Source organism: Ptychodera flava, chromosome 9 (genome assembly GCF_041260155.1).
Source record: "Ptychodera flava strain L36383 chromosome 9, AS_Pfla_20210202, whole genome shotgun sequence".
Classification (NCBI taxonomy): Eukaryota; Metazoa; Hemichordata; class Enteropneusta; family Ptychoderidae; genus Ptychodera; species Ptychodera flava.
This window is the reverse complement of record NC_091936.1, coordinates 41,921,762-41,944,363: the sequence shown is the minus strand read 5'-3', so window position 1 is coordinate 41,944,363 and position 22,602 is coordinate 41,921,762. Positions and strand designations below refer to the sequence as shown.

General features: G+C 36.5%; 1 protein-coding gene across 1 annotated transcript; it reads left to right on the top strand.

Moving 5' to 3' along the window:
- The first annotated feature begins 2,354 nt into the window (after window positions 1–2,354).
- On the top strand, window positions 2,355–21,140 carry LOC139141056 (solute carrier family 23 member 1-like). The gene is made up of 13 exons (XM_070710629.1): window positions 2,355–2,399; window positions 3,867–3,971; window positions 5,028–5,144; window positions 5,831–5,988; window positions 9,506–9,809; window positions 10,830–11,011; window positions 12,533–12,653; window positions 12,947–13,103; window positions 14,166–14,419; window positions 14,645–14,774; window positions 15,295–15,438; window positions 15,925–16,068; window positions 16,963–21,140. The coding sequence occupies exons 1-13, from the start codon at window positions 2,355–2,357 to the stop codon at window positions 17,232–17,234; spliced, it is 2,133 nt and encodes a 710-aa protein (XP_070566730.1). The 3' UTR covers window positions 17,235–21,140.
- Window positions 21,141–22,602: the final 1,462 nt, after the last annotated feature.

Sequence of the window (22,602 nt, the reverse complement as noted above, 5' to 3'; positions counted from 1 at the left end):
GTTGAACTGTCCAGTATTCAGCTTGCTAACACAGCCTGTGTATGTGTAACATGCATTTGTATCACTGACAACTGACTGTCAGTCTGGACTCTACTTAAATTACCACCGTATATATATTTGTATATACAGGCTTTGTTGACAAACTGAATATTGTGTGTTTGAGAATGCTGTAGGGAAACAGCAAGAAACTGTAGTTGATATATTGCACAGAAATATTGCAAAAAACATCAACAGTTGAAGGTTCTGCCCTGTGACTAGGCTCAAGGTTTTTTTACGAAAAATCATACATGTTTAAATTTTTACAAGATAAAAGTCCTGAAATGTGACAAAATGGTTCTAGATTTTGTTCAACTATTACAATGACACTAAATGGTATTCATTTTTCATTAAATTACCTACAAACACTTAAAATTGGAAATGTAAAACGTAAAATGGAACCAAAAATTTTCAAGTCCCCCCTACAGGCAGAGCAAAATTTTCAAGTCCCCCCTCTACTACCCCGAAAATTTTCGAATCCCCCCTGAATTCCTCCAGCCCCAAAACCATGCCATGCTGTCGGCTCCTATCACTTGAAGCATAGTAACTCGGAAATACAAATATCTGCACAGTGCCGTGGTCTTAGCATTTGGCAAATAAACTGTAAAAGTTGTATGTAGTTTTTTAGATTCTAAGCCTTTCGCACATGTCGTAAACACAAACGTTGTACACGTTCGGACCAGAAATCTCGAGAAAGTACTAAAATCTGAAATGTCAACAGCCCTTTATGCCACAGAATTTCGTGTAATCAAATGAAGAGGTTGGTGTGTCATATCAAACGTGTCATATCAAGGTAAATAGACACCAAAACAGGTCCAATAATCAGTATCATTCAAGGGAAATAAATATTCGTAATTTACCAGGCCCAAGGTACAAGTACAACATCATAGTGTGGCACCCTGAACCACTAATTAGCGGTGGTACATGGTTTAGCGGTGGTACATGGTGTCCGGCAGGGGTATGTGTAGGCCTACCCAATTTACCATTCTACACTCACAGGCGCATGGCGTGTTCAGTGTGCAGGGTAACCTAAAAGAAAGATCCGACCAAAAGTGACAAATTTCATGTAATTTGGCAGAGTGACCAACTAACTGTTGTCAGTCTAAGTCAGGTAGGGGGCCTATGCCGTCACTTATCTTTTGAGAAACAGATATGCCATAAAGAGGTGGAGGTTCTTTAGGCCGAGTGTTCTACAAGCTATATATCTCATGGTGATTCTGGAATTTTTAGAAATCATTCTTTATACATTATCTGGTAAACTATGAAAAGTAAAAGATACACTATCCGATCACAGTATGTCGAGGATAATGACCCAAGGATACCGTAAAACAACATAAGCAACACGCACTTGATGACCGCTTACTGACCGCTTATCTTTTCAAATACGTGCGTAATACTCTGTCGTTGTCGTTCTGTCTCAATCTGCCTCTGAAAAGTTCCGGCATCATAAGAACTGTTGACTGATAGCCCCGAACATTTGAAGTTTGAACTCGATAAATTGTCAACAAAGTGATGCTATCGATGAACTGCTGGCCTAAAGACATAGGCCTACATTGAAAGAAGATGCTCAAATGACTTTGAGGTTACCTCTGGGCTTTTGGAGAGACTGCCAACCGTGCCGGGAGAACTATAAGTCAATAAAGGACAAAGGAGATTCAGGGTATATACTACTTGCAATACTATTGGTTTTACTACGATTAGGTTATATCCATCTTTTTCTTTAAACAACCAGTAAATTTGAGGATTTTTCTAATACGATAAAAAGCATACAAATAATCTCATATGCTGAGCGTATATCATTTCTCAGCAAACTATCACCCTCTATGGGCATAATCTCTCTTGGACTGCAGCTGGGTATTGCACCGGAAGACAGAATCACCAGCTAAGAAATCTTTAATACAGGATATCCTAGGCAACAGAGTGATAATTACATTAGGCATTAAACGTGTAGCCTATTATTTTACCCACAGCGCTCGTTACTAGATGATTACAATCACTTTTGCTCGATACACGACGTTATATTCTCGGTCTTTACCAATTGTGCATGCAGATAACAATGTGATTTGCATGTCTAAAGGCGACTTTCATTATAAACAGGGTCACGACTTGAAAAAAGAGAGCGTGAGGTCTTTGTATTTACGTTGGTTCATTCAAATAAGCCGCGTAAATAGAGGACAAGTCGACGTTCGATGGCACACTATCCTGTGATATTTGACGTACAAGGTACGTAATACTATAAGGTCAGTCAATAGTGAAGGGAATACGATCAAAGAGACGCCATATCCTGGATTCGTTCATTCGTTCATTTTATGTTGTAAATGCGTGAAGTGGACACAATAGTATCAGCCCTTGGTACACAACGAGTAGGCCTATCTTCAACTATACCCAAGCCAAGACCTATGATATCCCTGTTCGAAAACACGTCCTTCCGGCATGAAACAATATTCATGTTCCTTGGTAGCATTTAATCTTTTTCATCCAGCGGGGTTGATAAAGTCAAATCTAAACTTTTACTTTTTAATCATTAGGTTTTTGATTATGATACGATGCGACCTGACTGACAATGATCTTTGGGCCACGAACATCACGTGATGTATCTAGTAGGCCTACTATGCCATCATCTTCTGGGGTTTATAAGGAAGAGAGTGCATCAAGATATACCAATGAACATTGACATCACAATTTGTTACTGAAGTTCACCGATAGGTGGTTGCTCGAGATACAGACTTTGAACTAGAATTCAGAAAACTCTTTCGCGCCCTTTATTCCTCGGTCCTATAGCCCCTCTCAATATTTCGCGCCAAATTCGTCAGGCAGCTTATTTGTTGTGCTCTCGTTTTGCTGTTGACCCCCGCCTTCAGGTGCGCAGACGCGGGGTGTAGTACGTGTGATCATGTCCTACAGTTTTCCACACACGCTTGGGTTTGCACGTCGTTGTGTGTAACCGAAGTAGTGTTTGAGTATAAGGAGTTTCCGAAGGTTATCGTTATCATGCACCCATGATGACTTAAAGAGAACTGCATGTACTTTAAGAAAGACTGAGAAAACAGAATATAATCGAAAATAGCACGTCAGTGGCTAATGAAGGGGAAAATGTTAGAAGCTAGCTCAGAAACAATTATTGGAATCCAACCATTTACAGTAAATATCTGATCAGTACATGTTTATCAACTGCTACGGCATGTATTTTTAAACCCTCAGCCCTGTAAACAGTTTTTAATATGTAGGCATAGGTGTCAATACTGAAGGAACCGACAAATTACAAATTTTCTTCGTCCGCTCAAAGAATATTTTGGAAATACCTTGTCACCAGTACTGTTAAACTTGTCAACAAAACGTGCGTCTGTGTTATAAGATATCTTTTAATAATGACAGTCGAATTTCAGTACGCACTTATGAGTTCATTTGTCGACACTAACAGAACAAATTTTGCTGAATGCGTTACGTTTCTTAACAGTTGCTTTGTATTTCAACATACTTTGAGGAGACGAACCAAAACATAAACTTGTTTCATGTGACAAAAAATCAATGAAAATATTACCAAAACTTACAGCTATTAACCTTACGTCCATCATCGACTCCACTGTTGAACTATTTAAATCAGAGGTCGCTTGGTGTATGTAGCCGAAAACAGGGTACCGTCAGAAATAAATCTTACACCGTACCTGTCTGTACACTTATAAACTATTTGATCGAAACACACTGGCCGTCTGTAAATATCGCAATTAAGTCTGAGTAATTAGCTATGCATGTAACTGTAAAGTAACCACTAGCATCGTAAATTGCATTGGTTTGTTTGTTTGTTTTTTGTCTCTTATTTGGCAACATAGCACATATTGTTGGATACTAGACTTAGTCATAATGTTGAAGTCAGTGCGTGGAATCCCTTCAAAATCCGCAGGAAGAGGACTAAATCAGAGCGGCGAAACCGAACGGTAAGCTGAATCCGAATATTTATTTTTCAAAACTGAAGTTTCTGACGAGGGATATGGATTAAAACTAGGCAGTAACACTTGATAATTTTTTTTTCACTGATAGCAATTTCGGAAATTTGAATATAAATCCCTCATGTTATGAGGGAACGGAAGTCGTTGAATAGAGATTTTGAAAACCTCCACTGTCAATGGTCTGTTGTCCTTCGTTCGGCATAGTTATGTCGTATTACGTGAGAACATCAACAATTGGTGAAAGGGGAAAGGGTGTGGTGGACTGGTTTGGTGAGACAGAAAGTTTAATACATTTATTCCGTTTAATAAAAATTCCAATGGCAATCTAGCTAAGTCTTCTTCGAATCGTCAACATTTCAAACATATTAGTTTGAGATGGTCTACATAAGTACATACGTACTTATGTACTTCCGTATGTATGTATGTATGTATGTTGTATGTATGTATGTATGTATGTATGTATGTATGTATGTATGTATGTATGTATGTATGTATGTATGTACGTACGTACGTATGTATGTATGTATGTATCATGCACAAATGGACATCTCTGTATGTATGTATGTATGTATGTACGTAAGTACATACATACATACATACATACATACATACATACATACATACATACATACATACATACATACATACATACATACATACATACATACATACATACATACATACATAATACAAAAATGTACATACATACATATATACATACATACAGAGATGTCCATTTGTTTCGGTACATGGAAACTGAAAAAAGAGCATTTGTAGTAAAAACGCATGATTGAAAAGCTTTGTCACTAGCGGGCCAACTGGAACCAAGTAGAAGGTACGAGCGTACGTCTTTGAAGCTGGTGAAGCAGTCGTCAAGATGATCAGTTACCGGGCTCAGTCTTACATTGAGAGGTGTGGCGAGTTTCATTCACGCCATACAGTAGAGTGTTCATATACTTTGTGCCAGTTCATTTTGAAGATGTTTAGCAGAATCTGAACAGGATTATGCTCATAATGTTTTCCGCCATTCATTTTGTTTCGCAGAAGGAATCTGTGGTTATTGAAGAGGTGGAAGCCAAACCACACAGGGAAAAACTTGATCTCCTCTATTCCATCCAGGAAGATCCACCATGGTACACTTGTCTGATATTGGGATTCCAGGTAATTGGATCAGTTTAGCAGCACAATCTCTTCACGCTTGTTAGAAATTTTATTTTAGGTTAGAGTTCGATTCGTCAGAGTTCGATGTGCAGAAAGCTGACACCGAACATAGTAAAGCTTCAGTGATTATGAGATTACTGACCGCGGTAAAATAGTTTATAAATGTACAGACAGGTACGGTGCAAGATTTATTTCTGACGGTACCCTGTTTTCGGCTACATACACCAAGCGACCTCTGATTTAAATAGTTCAACAGTGGAGTCGATGATAGACGTAAGGTCAATAGGTGTAAGTTTTGGTAATATTTTCATTGATTTTTTGTCACATAAACAAAGTTTATGTTTTGGTTCGTCTCCTCAAAGTATGTTGAAATACAAAGCATCTGTTAAGAAACGTAACGCATTTTGCAAAATCTGCTCTGTTTGTGTCGACAAATGAACTCATAAGTGCGTACTGAAATTCGACTGTCATTATCAAGATGTCTTATAACACAGACGCACGTTTTGTTGACAAGTTTAACAGTACTGGTGACAAGGTATTTCCAAAATATTCTTTGAGCGGACGAAAATAGTCTGAAACCTCATAATAATTACATATTAAAACATGTCACATCGGTTTATACTTTAGCTTTGATTAAATATTAAGACAAACAGAGTAATTTTTCTTGTTTTTTTTTTTTTCTGAAGCATTATTTGACGATGTTCGGTGCTACCATGGCTTACCCACTGATCCTGGCAATACCACTCTGCATAGAGGACAACGCCCTGGTGAAAAGTGATTTGATTTCCACTATCTTTTTCATGGCAGGCTTGTCAACGCTTCTTCAAACCACCTTCGGTTGCAGGTAACTATGAGGGTGGTAACCGTAATAAGTAGAATTGTTTATTCTCTAGGCTTTTTTACCGTTTATTTGTTTGGCATATCAACAGCACACTGTCGTCATGGGTTATTAAAGCTTTTTGAAACCCCAACAATGAAATATAAGACTTTACTCGTTCCTTCATTTGAAGTTCTTAGTATAGCTATGGTAAATAAGTGATTGACAGCCACTGTACACCAATGAGATAGTTTTCAGACTTTTCTTAGTATCCGGACAAAAAAATGACACGACAGTTGATATTCACCTTTTCTCTTGAAATACCACTTTTAGAATGTCATGTGACCCCATGTGAAGCAAGGTGATACTACTTCCTCAGTTGTTCTGTGGTTTTCTTTCGGTTGAGAGTGTGTAGGGCTCTACAAGTGCTGATCACAAATTTGTGGCCAGTTATCACATTTATATTTACAGTTGAATTGTGACCTCAACTGAAATTTTTCTTTTACAATATTTTGCATGATTTTGTTCATTTTTGACAGTTTTTTTCAGAAATTCTATCACTTATTTTAATAACAAAAATATGAGTCATCAATCTGAGCATTAGTTTCGGACAGCCGATATTTTGTGTGATTGGCATAGGCATACTTTGTGGAGGTCATATGTGAGCTGAAGCGACAGTTTACGGTTCGCGTTTCACATAACGGAATTTTGACAATTTACCATAGGATATAGAATGAGGGGTACAGCCGTCTAAACACAGACAATAACATTTCCGCAAGTATTATAACTGGTCTCCGTAAATTTTGCCGTCTATTTAAGTAGAATGTGCCTCGGGGACAGATATTTGTGCTCTCAAATTTTATCAGTGTACTTTTGGGTCTACCGCTTGTGGGGGCTCATTATAACTTTGATGGAGAAAGTAACGTTTGTGAATCTAAAATCTTATTTTTCCCAACAGGGTTAACACAAGGATGGCGGCCATTTTGAATTTCAAATATCGAAAAATTTTATGTAATTTGTTTCTCTGGTATCGAATTTTTAGCGTATTCTTAATTTGTTGAGAGAATAGTTAAAAGTTCATTGAGGAAAGATTCAGCAAAAGTCTTTCACACTACTGCATAATATACATTTACGGTAATCGTCAACTATTGTGTGAATGTTAAAAAAACCGTCACACTTCGTGTAGCACATGTAACGCGCTTAGCAACAGTATAGGCTATAACATTGAAATAGATAGTGTACACCGTCCACAGAGCCGCACCACATATGCGACTCATGTAAATCACTGCAACAAAAATAGAAGCGGCCTATATAAACATATGATGGCGAAAGACTCTTTGCATATTTATACAAAATATACATTAGGTATACCTGCAAAAATACTTTAGTTTGCACTTTAGAATGGATACATTAGACAACAAGAAGGAATAGATTGTTTCTGGTCGGCGCACGCGTCATTTCAGGACCTGCGCGTTATGTCTTTTTCCCCGTAAAAATTCTGGGTGAGTCAGAATTTCATGTGGTGGCTGGCCTCATTCAATTTATGATGCACGTCCCAAAATGCTAAAAAGAAAAAGGAAATATTTTGCAGCCAGCGATAAAAGACAATAACTTTAATTGCATCAATATGCCAAACCAGCATTGTTACGGATGAAAAGAAAAGCAAAAAATTAAAAAAAATAAAAAAAAAATAGTGTCATCGCATCACTTTTGTTGAATGTCAAGGACCTGAAACAAATCTTTTGAGATTTTTTTCTGACCTCGCGCCCTCTAAAGGTAAGATCAGGAATTAAATTTAACGAAATAGCGTAAACTTGATGGTACTTGCTCAATAGCACAGCGGATATCGAAACAGTAATAACTACCCTTATTTATAACTTGACCTCAATGAGATCGGTCAGTCGAGTAAAGAGCATGCGATGTATTTTTAAATCTGTTGACATATTGCGCCCTCATTTCGTCCAAGACATTATTCCAAATTAGCAATATGTTAAGGTATAGTATGCACCTCGAAAGTGAAAGACTTAAACATTCGCTCAAACATTCCTCAATGAAAATTTCAACCATTCTCTTACCAAATCCAGAATAAGTATCAGGCGTTACCGTGCAACGTTTGAAATTTATAGAGAAGCGATGAAAGTTCTACTGATAATTAATATTCAAAATGGCCGCAATCCCTGCGTTAGCTATATTGGGGATAATCAAATTCAGTTTTCGAAAATCTAAGACAGTGAAAATATTTTGTACTCCAAGAGCTTCAAAATGAGCCCCCACATGAAATCAGAAAATAATTGTAAAATTTGAGTCCGAATATCTGTCCCCTAGACGCGTGCAAGGTCAAAGTATCTTTCACTGCAGAATTTGACTCAGTAGGTTATCTGGTTCATTTGTTTCTCGTCAATAGAAATAAGTGCAGTACCTTTCAATATATAAGAAACGAGTACATGAGCTCGAATTAATGATAAGATTTGCCGATTTTTTCCTCATCGGATCAAATATTTTCGTTATGGCTGGTCTTTACATCGTACGTTCTGTACTTTGTCCGTAAATTGTTTGCGAATATGATTTATTCTGACAAATAACTGCATGGCGCTGACGAGGAGTTTTGGATTTGGGAAATTTGTGTGGCTTCTTTTCTTCAGGAAAGGCAATATAAGCTGTAGAACAAATAGAGTTAGATATTAGCTCGTTCTATATTGTAAGTTCTTTTGGTACTATTTGTAGGTCGTTGCCAAACGTCTTCCGTCTAAAGATAAGTCTCAAGAGATGATAATCATGTAAATCACAGAGCATATTGCGACGCGGTCAAAGAGACAAAATCGCTCCTTCTGACGTTGTTTCTATCAGTTTTCCAATGTATGAGAGTTTAGCCAGGATCTCGAATGATTCCCAAAGCGTGCTTGACAAAACGTCCCCTCTGCTTCGTTCACAGACAGGAAAGATAAAAGGAAATACTGGAGTGAGTTTTCGTACCCCAAAGTCTCCAAAGAAAGTTTATTGATGCACAATGCTCACCTTTGCCTCCAGTTTTAGTCCTTGGCGTTCCTGTAAGATAAAGTTAACTTTTACTCCGATTGACATTTTCCATCGCCAGCTGTAAACTTGGCGTGTTGTTGTCACACACACAGTACAAAAAAATGACAGGGAACCTTGATACACAACGTTCTTGAACATCCCTTATTGAAGCGTTAAGCCTAAACAGTACCGGGTACCTCAAGTCGACCAGATAGCTAAAGGACACAACATGCACACGGTCGCAACAAATATAAATGAAAGGTTTGTTAGAAACTGCAACACAGTGTATCTCATTTAGTTATAATGATGATGGCACATATCCATGTATGGCAAATGTCCAGACAACATTTTCTGACACTTTTGGGGTTTATTATCAGAAAATAACTAATCATTCTTTCTAGAAATTCATGCTTTTTTCTCTTTGTTTATGGGTTGTTCTAGAGAGTGTTTGAATATGTAAAAATATGGTTGTGACTGAGAGTTTTTGAGCTTTTGGTCGGCACTTAAGCACCTTCTCTTGACAATACAGGTTGCCAATTGTACAGGGAGGAACATATGCATTCTTGGTGCCGGCTATAGCGATTCTCAATTTGGAGAAATACAAATGTCCAGAGATGAAGGTCCCTGTCAATAATACGGATTTGTCGACATCGCCACCGGAGACGGAGATTACAATGACAGAGTCGTCCTTCATGGCAACCGACACGTCAGACGTGACAAATTTAGTGGTTTCCATGGCAGTGAACTCTAACCTCACTCAACCAGAGCTGATTCCTATCACCCTGGCATTAAAGGGAGAGGAGGTGATGAACTGGAAGGTTCGCATGAGAGAGGTGCGTTGGAATATTATTTTGTAACGTGCATTATAGCGGTTTAAAGGTCGAATGAGCCTCGGTGATAGATATCCGGACTCTCAAAGTTTTACAATGCTTTTCCTAGTCTGCCACTTAATGAGGGCTCAATTTGAAGATCATTTGCTAAATATTTTCACCAGCCTATTTTTGCGAAAACGGAAATTTAATTTTTACTCATAGAGTTAACACATAGATGGCGGCCGTTTTGAGTTTCAAGTGTTGGTAAATATTGGGTAGGCCTAATTTGTTTCTTCTAGTACCAAATTTTGCACGTTGACCCTTGACTTTTTATTCTTGATTTTGAAAGAGAATGATTTAAAGTTTCCTTGAGGAAAGTTTGAGCAAAAGTTTCAATCTTTCAATTTTGATACGCGTACTACCTTAAGTTAGCAACTTATAGCTCCATTGTCTGTACCACACACAAGAAGAGGATAATCAGAACAAGGAAGTAAGATACGTTGCTCGAGGCAGGGCCCAAGGCTGATAATACTGAAGGGCATAGTCCTGCACTCCAGCGACGAGTCTTCCAGACTGAATTACGACCTGATGCTACCACAAACCAAAGGAAAGATAACATGAATCGACCTTCTGCCATGATGTCTGCCTTTTTCAAAAACGCCGTTCATGTTTCTGTTTTCATAACATACGTTACATGATTTTATATTATCCTCATATTATCCTTGAGTTTTTGCACAATAAATGTATGGGATGACCGGCAGCCTTGTTATTTCAAATTTCCACTCATATTTTTGTATGGTACGGCAATTCCGTATGTTGATTTAGTTGTAGGATTTAGTCACTCTTTGTTGTCAATGAATTGATTGAGCTTAAGTTAAGTGATTTTCACCGTTGGAAATAATTTAAATGTGAATTCATTTACAATAGCGGTTTGATACACAAACCAGGGAGAAGTAAAGTGTACTATCATTACAATTATATAATCGAATGTATTACCCGGGATCAATACTTACCCAGTTTTTTTTATGCAAACAATATCAGATTCAAGGCGCCATCATAGTGTCGTCGCTGTTCCAAGTGGTGATCGGTTTCACAGGCATCATCGGATTCATGTTGCGGTACATTGGACCTCTTTCAATCGCACCAACCATTGCCTTAGTGGGGTTGTCTCTCTTCTCTACTGCAGGTCGACTCGCCGGCGAACACTGGTGGATAAGCTGTTTGTAAGAACATATTTCCCAGCTCCCACACTCTCATTACACCTTCAAATCATGCTTGACCCTGTTATCATGAGACTTGTAATTCCGGCCAGAAAGATAGGAAGGATACATTCCACCTTACTTTTCATCACAAGCTGCATCATAGGAACATTAGCAAAAGACGTATAGTATTTAAAAAAGCATGAAAAAACCAAAGCAAAATACAAACATAAACAAAAATAAGGGGAAAAATAAAGAATTTCGATATTGTGATGCAAGAGTAAACGTGTACTTTTGCTGGTGGTCATTTGTTTATATAGGTAAATAAATTAGTTTTTAGACAATCCTCTGAAATACAACTCTGTGGGCCATGTTTGCCCTGCATAGTGGACGCAAACTACGTTGTTAGTAAGATGTGGTGTGGTGTCATTCGTGTCATTCATCTAACCAATGTGTGTATATATACATATATATACATATATACATATATATATATATATTCATCTAACCAATGTATATATATATATATATATATATATATATATATATATATATAATAAAACAAAATTTCTTCAAGTACAAAGTAATGAAATCTCTTATATATATATATATATATATATATATATATATATATATATATATATATATATATGTAATAAAACAAAATTTCTTCAAGAACAAAGTAATGAAATCTCTTATGTATATATATATATATATATATATATATATATATATATATATATATATATATATATATATATATATATATATATATATAATATAATTTATTGTTTAAAGACCACTACACACCTTGTCTCAGTGGTCTGTACATTACAGAAAATTACTGGAAGAACTAAAATCAACGCAGAAAATACAAAATAACTCACAGAGGAAAGAGTGTAATCAAAAACAATCGATAAAATCAAGCAAGCTAAAATCTAGACTAAAGGATCCTACCTAAAACAGCAAAGAAAGTAGTTTAAAAAATTTCACTAAAAATGATAAAAAATAAATAAACTATAAAACATGCAGGTAAAAATTATATCCAAGTCAACAGTAGCATTGACGAAAAATAATGGTTTTAAGAGACTTCTTAAAAAGAGCGGATTTCTTTATCATCCTAAGTTCATATATATATATATATATATATATATATATATATATATATATATATATATATATATATATATATATATATATATATATATATATATATATATATATATATATATATATATATATATATATATATATATATATATATATATATATATATATATATATATATATATATGGGCGACTTAATGATCTGATGGAGACAACCTGAATCGAAGGAACCATTTAAACAGTTTTTCAGACATTCCTGTCCAGAGATCTTTACAACGCCCTTTACATGAAAAAATTACCAAATAAAGTATGCTGCCATTGTTATTTCCAACTTTTCTTGTATTTAATGTATATACAACTGACATTTCATTTTAGTCAATTTACTTTTTGATAAGATTCTCTCTCTTTTGCTTTTTCTGCCCTCTTCTTGTGCCAAAGGACGTTCGGTTTGCTGATACTATTTTCACAGTATCTGAAGGACGTCAAAACACCTGTGCCAGCGTACACCAGAAAAAAGGGCTGCCACGTATCGTGGTGGCCTTCTTTCAAGCTATTTCCGGTAAATATCATCAATTCTGCCTCACCTTATATCCACATCAAGACGTTTACTATCTGACAAGCAGCTGATACTGGTGTTTGCTGGATAAAACTCTGAATTAGATCGCGGAAATTTTACGTCTTGTCTAGTAAAGAAATTTTGTTGATTTGTGTGTCCTTGAATGTTGATATTTTTCACTATACCAATCTATTCGTGGAATACCGCGTCACCACCATACCATAGAATTTACAAAGTGGAACCGCCTCAACAATTTACAATATTTGCTAGGCCAATCTCTTTGTTGTGTCCATCAGGTTCTACTGGCCATAGTAATTGCATGGGTACTTTGTGTCATACTCACCGCTACCGATGTCTTCCCGAACAATAAATCCAACTGGCAGTATGGGGCCCGAACCGACCGTTACAGGGAAGTCCTTCATCAAGCTAATTGGTTTGTGTTTCCATATCCAGGTTGGTACCTTGCTTATACTTTTATGAAACAAAACATTTACTATTTCAGTGACGGTTTTTTTTTATTATACCGAAAGTCAGAAAGTCCTAGGCATGGAACTTGTCATGCAGCTGGCAGCCATGGAGCTTAAGGACTTTGTTAATTCTTTGCTTTTTTATCCGATAATTAAATGTTTTAGAAAGAATAGTGTCTGTAAGTTTGTTACAACAAACTATCCATACTAATGTTTCGACCACGTTTTGAGAGGATTACAGACTGAAAGGCATATTGCTCTTATCTTTCTTGAGACAGAACTACACTATGTTTTCTTCACGATGAAAAAATGATTACGGTTTGAAGATTTAAAAAGGACAGTCAAATTATATAAATAAACTATTTTAAAGATGAATAATTTGATGATCACAGCGTCAACCAGTTTTGCTTTTCCCGGGAGTTCATCCGCATAACAATGTCAGTCTCTGAAGTTCTGATTACAGTTTTTGTATCTTCTTCTTCATTCAATGCCAGGATGTGCTCAATCTTTTCAAAACAACTGGTATCAGCACATTGTTACTTCTCAATGCTATAGATGCTACTGTGTCCTGGTTTATGCACTTTATGCGTTGTTGTCTATTGTCTGTTTCCTGTGATGTAAATATGTCCACTGTTCAAGTCCAGAAAATGATGCAATTAACAGTGGCCATAGTTGGTTAATCTTTATTGCTAAGCCTCGTAAAAAACAATTGGCAAATTCAAAATGTGTCTCTCTATAGTAGGTGTATATTAAATATGAATACTTATTGATGACAACCGTTTACATGCATATAGATACCACATAACTTTTTGTTTCCCGTTGTTACATGAAATGTTTTTTTTTTTATTTTAATACGACCACGAGCACACCCTATATAGTTACTTATGCATGGATTTTACACCTGTATAAAATATGATAGCATTTTTTTCTCGCTGAGAATAAAGTCTGCATTGCATGTATGCCTGAAAGAAATATTAAGAGATATTTACTGCTGGTCGAAAATTCGAAGCTGGCACCACCATTTATATCTTGGACTCCCCATTTTCAGGTCAATGGGGTACCCCGACTGTTAGTGCAGCAGGTGTGTTCGGTATGATGGCTGGAGTCATCGCTTCTATGATAGAGTCTGTTGGTGACTACTACGCGTGTGCCAGGCTGTCCGGCGCGCCCCCACCCCCTGCCCATGCTGTTAATCGTGGCATCGGTATTGAGGGTATATGTTGCATGTTAGCTGGAGCGTGGGGCTCTGGTACTGGAACGACCTCGTACAGTGAGAATATAGGAGCGATTGGAATAACCAAGGTTTGTGTCTGTTTGGTAATTTTGTGGCTTTTCTTGTGCTATTCTCGTTGTCTTTCTATTGTCCCGTCTTTCCTCATTGCTCATAAAGGAAACGGATGTACAATGTCACTATTAAACTATCGTTGAAGTATAACAGTAGAGTTTAGTTGGTTACATGTTAGAGTAGCACAAATGTCAACCACTTTAAACTTGACTGTCACTAACAAGGCGTTTCTGATCCTTTAGGTTGGAAGTCGCAGGGTTATACAATGGGGAGCCGTCTTGATGCTCTTTTTCAGTATCTTTGGTAAATTTGGAGCGCTGTTCACAACAATTCCGGACCCTATAGTTGGTGGTGTACTTGCTGTTACATTTGGTAACTTTCGTATTAACTTTTATTTATGTATTCATTTTGATCAGATAATTTAACAAACTTGGGATCGCCTGGAATCTGTTTCAAACCAATGACATCTGCAGCAGCTGATAGAGAAGCCATTTTCCTAGAACTCAAGATGAACATGAACAAAATTGACAGAAGTGGCGCAAATGCATTTGCTGACTCCTCTTCCATCCGACGCCAAGACGAAAAAGTTCAAAAACGCAAACAAAAGGAAAGAAAGAAAATAATGTCATTTGCAACGGTTAATTGCTCCTCTCTGTTACAAAAACAATTCAAAGTCTCCAAAGCCTTTTTTGGGAAGACTATTTCTAAGTTTTGAACCTCAAAACTTCATTATTTAATCGAAATGTGAAGATTTATAACATTTATAACATCTGATCAACTACAATTAGATACTTTTGAATAAATAACAACTTTAATGCTCACTGACACATTATCATTTAAAAATGCATTCAAACATTCATGCTTTTTAAATCTTTTTCTCCAATATTTACAGGTATGGTGACATCTGTTGGTATCTCCAATCTACAATTTGTAGACCTTAACTCTTCCCGTAATTTGTTTATCATTGGATTCTCCTTGTTTCTGGGCATGGCTTTACCAAACTGGCTGGGGTCTCATCCTGGTGCCATAAACACAGGTAAGGAGTTTTACCGCTAAGTTTTGTGATACCCTAGTAATTTGACTATAAGAGACAAATTCACCCACCAAACAAGAACTTCCATAAGCCAGACTTGAATTCATTGTAATTGTGCAAATTTTGCAAAGCTGTGCAAACAATAGGTGCCTGTATGTTAGCAGTGTATGGCATTGGTTATTTGCCAATCCCAGCGGCAGATTTCTGCGAGTAGGCAAGTGGGCAGAACCAACATTTATTGAGTGAGGATAATTTTGTCAAGCATATCAAGATTTTTTGTTGATGTTTTACGGTGCCCGGAAGGTGAATGCACTAAATTTTTATGATTCCCGCCCAAGTTTTACCGTTGATCCTATTGTCATGTAATTATCATTCAAAAACGTCTTCCAGTTTCTGCACATGAATATTTTAACATTTGTATCAAGAAATACACACTGAAATTTAAACTTAGGATGAAAAGCGAATCAATGTGTTTCATAACATCAACAGGAAGCCAGGAATTTGACAACATGTTGACTGTGCTTCTGAGCACAAGTATGTTTGTGGGTGGTTTCGCTGGATTTATTCTGGACAACACAATCCCTGGTACTCCAGAAGAGAGAGGATTGTTGATATGGAGAGATATAACAGGAGGTTAGTACCCCAAAATCACTGAACTTCTTTTGAGCCTTGCCATTTACAGACATTCACGTATAAATGCAAACTCTGTTCTTTATGTACTGTCTTTAGTTTTAAAGGACAGGTTCTTCTTGAGTTTTTTGGGTCGATTGCTATAAGTATGTGGTGTATCTGCATCAAACAACTATAAACCACATTAGATAAATCATAATCAAGAATCGTCAGTGACTGGTTTCAGATAAAAACATACATTCACTTCTTATCCCTCGATGAGAATTTTATTCACTCAGCGCAGCGTGTAGATGAAAAATCTTTCTCCATCCTATGCTGAGATGGTTAGCATCACAATATGGGACTTCTCTTTCAAAAATACAATTCAAATCTACAAAGCTGTGATGACATGGATAGCATTACAAATACTAGGACAACCATCATTGATAAGTTTATCAAAATACTTTTATCATTTGTCAAAGTAGCCTAAAAAACCTTGTGCTGTCTTACTGGCAACATTCAACATTAAAAACTGTGTAAGTGAGACAAAATGCTTTACTGTGTCGAAAAAGACTGAGTTCTAATGTGCAATACTTGAACAGTTGACATATAGTTACAATTTTATCAGTGATGTAAAATGCATTTACAACCCAGGGCCATACAGAGATATTGCAATTTAAACGATTGGTTCAAATCTATGTTACTGTATACAATTGTCATGAGTTACATGCTAATCAACTAGAAAAATTATAGTTCTACCAGAAGTCTCAGAGCAGGCTGGTTGACTTTCATTGCTTTATTTTGACTTATAAAATTGTCTACACAACAGCCAGCTTATAACCTTGTGTTCAAATTGAATCTACTTCAATGCGTTTTTGAAGATATCTGGTCTACCGTTTGCTTCTTCATTTGGCTCAGAATATCATCGAGAAACTGAGGATGAAGACATGAGATGTTACGATCTCCCTTTTGGAATGGGAAAGATTCGCAAGGTCCACTGGACAAAGTACATCCCTTTCTGCCCAACATTTCAAGACTGCTTCAGACCAAAGAGGATCCCAGAGTCCAAGTCGGCAGATGTGACCCTTGAAGTAAGGGTTGAGAATGAAGAGACCAAGGCAAATGATATTGGAGATGGAATTACTGATGGTGTCATTAAAATGGATTGCAATGAAGAGGCATCAGAATAGATTAAACAGAGGCAGTGTTGTTCCATGAAAAATTGTTAATTAGAGTCATATACTCAGTCCTGCCTTTTACATGGACATTTGTATGTTTGTCCAAGGTAACTGTGTTGTCAAGCAATGTCTTTTATATGACATGAATTTTATGCAAGGTTTTTGTGTTATTATGTCCACATACTAGAGGATGTAATTTGGTGGCTGGTACTTCGAAAGTAGCTGTGTTTCTGTAGATGGTAGCTTTGATAGTTTGAATACGAACATATTGAATCATTTCATCTAAATGAATTATGGGCTTATGCAAGTTATACTAGGTATTAATCTTGTGCCAGGCAACCATATTGATTTGCATAAATGAGTGAATCATTCTCTTCATGCATGCATAACATATCACGTTTAACTCATCCAAGTTCCAACAAAATAAGTTCAGGGATAAGAGTAAGGTATATGGAAACTTTGGAAAAAACCCATAATGAAATGGTTGCCTTTAGTCTGAGTATGATATTACAGTTCACAACCGTCTTCCATCATGCGGTAGTACAGACTCTCAGTCTTCAAAGTTAACACCCGTTTATTTTGTGTGTGTAGAAGTTATGTCGTCACAGCCGGGCCCTCTGTCTCCCCGTGTGTGTGCTCCTTCTCCTGATATTATTAGGGGCCCAAGCTGCAAGGCTTGGGCCCCTATTGGTTTTACTGGAGTTCAATATTCTTCTTCTTCCGTAACTTTTTTGTCACTCTTGATCTCAGAAATTGCTGAAGATAAACCTCTCAAACTTACAGGGCTAGTAGGTACTAATGAGTACTAGTGCATATTATCCTTAAAATTTTGATTGGTCATGTAGCCTGGCAACCATATTGGATTTTCCAAAAACCTGAAAATTGTTTCTCCTGAAGACCTGAGGGTCTACTAAATCTGAAATTTTGTATGTAGCAAGCATGAGCTAGGTCTTTAGAATTTGCAAATAAAATCGTATGCAGTCACATGACCTTGGCCACCATATTGGATTTTTGAAAAATACCATTTTAACCTTTAAAAATCTTCTAAAGAACCAACTCACTTATTGAATTGAAAATTTACATATATCATCTTAAGTATGATCTCTTTTAAGTTTGTGAAAGGCATTTGGATCGGTCACGTGGTTTGGCCGCCACCTTGGATTTTATGGAAATCACAATTTAAACTTAAAAAAAATCTTCTTCTGGAACAGAAACACAGATTAAACTGAAATTTTACTTGTATTATCCTTAGTGTGAGCACTTTCAAGTTTGCAAAGGCATCTGGATTGGTCACGTGGTTTGGCCACCATACAAGTTTGCGAAAGGCATTAGGTTTGGCCGCCATCTTGGATTTTGCGAAAATCGCAATTTAATCTTTAAAAGTCTTCTTCTCCATAACAAAAACACTGATTAAACTTAAATTTTACTAGTACTATCCTTAGTGTGAGCACTTTCAAGTTACAAGAGGCATTTGGATTAGTCACATGGTTTGGCTGCCATATTGGATTTTGCGAAAATCCCAATTTAATCATTAAAAATCTTCTCCATAACCAACACAGCCATCTAACTAAAATTTTAGTCATATCTTCCTAAGTGTTAGCACTTTAAAGTTTCTCTAAGGCAATTGGATCGGTCAAGTAGTTTGGCCACCATATTGGACTTTGCGTAAAACGTATGATTACCAGCGAAACCTACAGTAACTATAAGATGCTGTTCAAAATCCTTCTTTACAAGAATCAAAACTTTTCCAAGCTCAAATTTTGCACATATTATCATCAGTGCAAGAACTTGGAACTGTGTTAACCGCTTGGGCCCCACCAACGCTGCTTGCAGCTTTAACTGAAATATTGTTTTTTTTATACAACACATAAAGGCATGGTTTCAATTATATGATGGATGTGAATTAAAGATAAAACAATACATCCAATCACAAAAATCAATACAGCTCTTGGTCTTCAATTTACATGTCAGAAATAATATTTAAACATCACTGTGAAATGTTGCAAACCCATCACCTGGAATTCTAACATTCCTTCATTAAATGTTAACTATTTTCATTATTTCAATATCATTCCAGCACATTGCATCCAAACTTTGTAAACATCCTCATAAACGGGAGTCAACTTCTTTTTGCATTTGCAATCAATATGGTATGTATCTAATTTGTATACAATCGACTCATTACTAAGATTTTGAGAATTTAATTAATAATTTTATGGTGCCGATGACCACCTGGTGCATTAATCTTTATGTGAGATAAACTACCTCCATAACAATGAAATACCTACCTGCCCACCAGCCAAGTGGGCAGGTAGGTGGACAGGTATAAGTTTACAGATACCTGCCCAATGAACAGGTGGAAATTGTTACAAATTATTTTGTTTACATGATCAAAAAATCATATACTGGGTGTACTGTATGCCAGATAAAACAATCACATTGCCTGGGTGAGCAAGTTTTTAAAGTTACCTGCCATCTAGGCTGGTTCTTATTTTCCACACAGCTCCCATCACTCTGATCGTTCTCCTATGATTCTATTTTCCCTGTAGTGATGGTTCATTCATGTGGACCTAGGCAAATGTCCCCTATGATCCTATATTCCTATAGTGACGGTTCATTTGTGTGGACATAGGCAAATGTCCCCTATGATCCTATTTTCCCTGTGGTGATGGTTCATTCGTGTGGACCTAGGCAAATGTCCCCTATGATCCTATATTCCCTGTAGTGATGGTTCATTCATGTGGACCTAGGCAAATGTCCCCTATGATCCTATATTCCCTGTAGTGATGGTTCATTCGTGTGGACCTAGGCAAATGTCCCCTATGATCCTATATTCCCTGTAGTGATGGTTCATTCATGTGGACCTAGGCAAATGTCCCCTATGATCCTATATTCCCTGTGGTGATGGTTCATTTGTGTGGACCAAGGCAAATGTCCCCTATGATCCTATATTCCCTATAGCGACGGTTCATTCGTGTGGACCTAGGCAAATGTCCCCTATGATCCTATATTCCCTGTTGTCCGTGACCTAGGCAAATGTGGGCACTGGAGGACTCAAGAAAGATGTACTGTATATATCCGTACAGATGATGATCAGTGAATGCTCAATTGTAATTGAAATATTCAAGACTGCATATCAAAACAAATGTTACTTTTCTGTATGATTTTTAAACTGCTATCTCTCACAAGTTATTATGGAAGGGAGGGCCAGTAGAGAGTAAAACTATGATAAGGTCTTCTAGTTTTAAGTTTTATCTTTTTAAAATTTCATCATTTCATGCTTCTATTTCTACGCTTTAATGTGTCAGAGTATGTTTTGTATCAAATGATTGAGTTTGATAAAAAAGGCATTACCATAACATGCAGGTGATAGCTTGTAAGAGAATACAGCATTAAGGTGGAATGCATTTCAGGGACAGATAATCAGACTTGAACTTTTAAAATTCTTCTCCAATATACCCCTGCAGGTTGGTGCTCATTTTTAAAGCCCTTGGAGTAAGAAACATTTTGGCTGTCTTAGATTTTTGAAAATCAAAAATGTTGTATTTCCCCATAGAGTTAACACAGCAATAGTGACCATTTTGAATTTCAATTATTGGTAAATGTTAGATATTAATTTGTTTCTCTAGTTCTGAACTTTGGGGAGTTTAAAGTCTTTCAATTTCAGGGCGCATACTACCTTAAAGGTACTTATGGCATGTTTGGATCCCCCTAACCTTTCATTGACATCTGATAAACACAATGATTAATTTCAACTCTGCTATGTTAGGGAAGGCATTATAAATTGTCAATTTGACAATGTACAGAATACATCAGTGTTGGAGTCTTTGTATGGGTCTTTTTAAGTCATCAGTGCAGTAATAATGGTTATTTCGTTGTAATTTGACAATAAATGAAATAAAGTGGTTGTGGTATGAATTATCGTCCTGTCTTTCCTACACATCCCAGCATATTAAACCTCACCTCTTTGAGGAACTTTGGAGACAAAGTTTTTTAAAAGGCCATCATATAACAGCTTTGATTCCTGTATGGGCACACAGGGGTGTTACTGAAGTTATTGGCTGTCAAAGTAAAATGAATAATTTAATTAGGAATGAAGCTAATCAGTTACATCCCCCGTGTGAACCGGACCATGTTTCAGTGCAGTGTATGTTGTAATTATCTGTAAATTCACACTTTTCTCTAACATTGTTGCCATGGACAATTATACTTTAATAAAACTGTTATTATCAACATCATGAGCAATAGATGTGTATGGCTTCAATCGAAAGAAGTCATTACATATACAAATTAGTAATTAGCTGAAATGAAAATGGTAAATTTCCTTCACTGCTGTCCTACCATTGCATCATCTCTTATGTAACAACTTATAATAATTGGTTCATGTAGCAACTTATAATAAATGCTTTATGTAGCAACTTTAATTGACACGTTGTGAAAGCTTATTATATATTTAAATCGTACATTATTTAATGTGACTGAAAATGAAAAAAATCTTTTCTACAGTAACATTGCCTCATAAATTACATATAATTAATTGGTAGTGGTCATTAAGTAACAAATTTGTAATTAGCTGACAAGAAAATGCTTAATGTCTTCCACTTCTTGAATACATTATTATATCAATGTATGGATATGACCTCCTAAAGTTTTTTTTCAAATGATGATGAAATTTTAAAGCTAATATTTTCTTTTTAAGTCTTAACTTTTTTATATCACTGGTCTTTGAGCTTTGAAATTCAATATAACAATTATTGCTGCCGCAATAAAACTAGGAACACCAAAGTCCCTATATACATAGGGAAATTGCTGGGACTATCCCTATATTAGCAAGTAATTAGCCAACAGCGGTATGGCTAGTGCAGTTTGTTTATCAAAATCACTATGAGGTGCCCATGCTTTGTCTCATAGACAAAACACTAACAGAGGCCGTTCATTTTGCGTGAACGATGGTACAATAAAGGATTGACGTTTTGAGTAAAGTTACATTCATTTCGATGACCAGGGAACCTGTTGAAGCAACCGTATTTGACAGACTTTGTAATAATGTAACAATGTCTTGATTGTGATCACTTCCTTATCATTTGGCATAAGGAATTACAAATCTGTGTATTTCTTCTGTACAAAGTATATCACACTATATATAAAAATGCCAAAATCAACAGTTAAATAATAACACACACGCCAGCAGGGCAAGATCACGATTTGTTGCCCGCCCAAGGGATGGTGCTCATGACGGTAATATTGATGATGCCCGAGCCAAAGGCGAGGGTATCATCAATATTACCGTCATGAGCACCAGCCGAGGGCAGGCAACAAATCGTGATCTTGCCCGCTCTAGCGTGTGTCATTAATTTTATTACACCAAACAAACACTTGT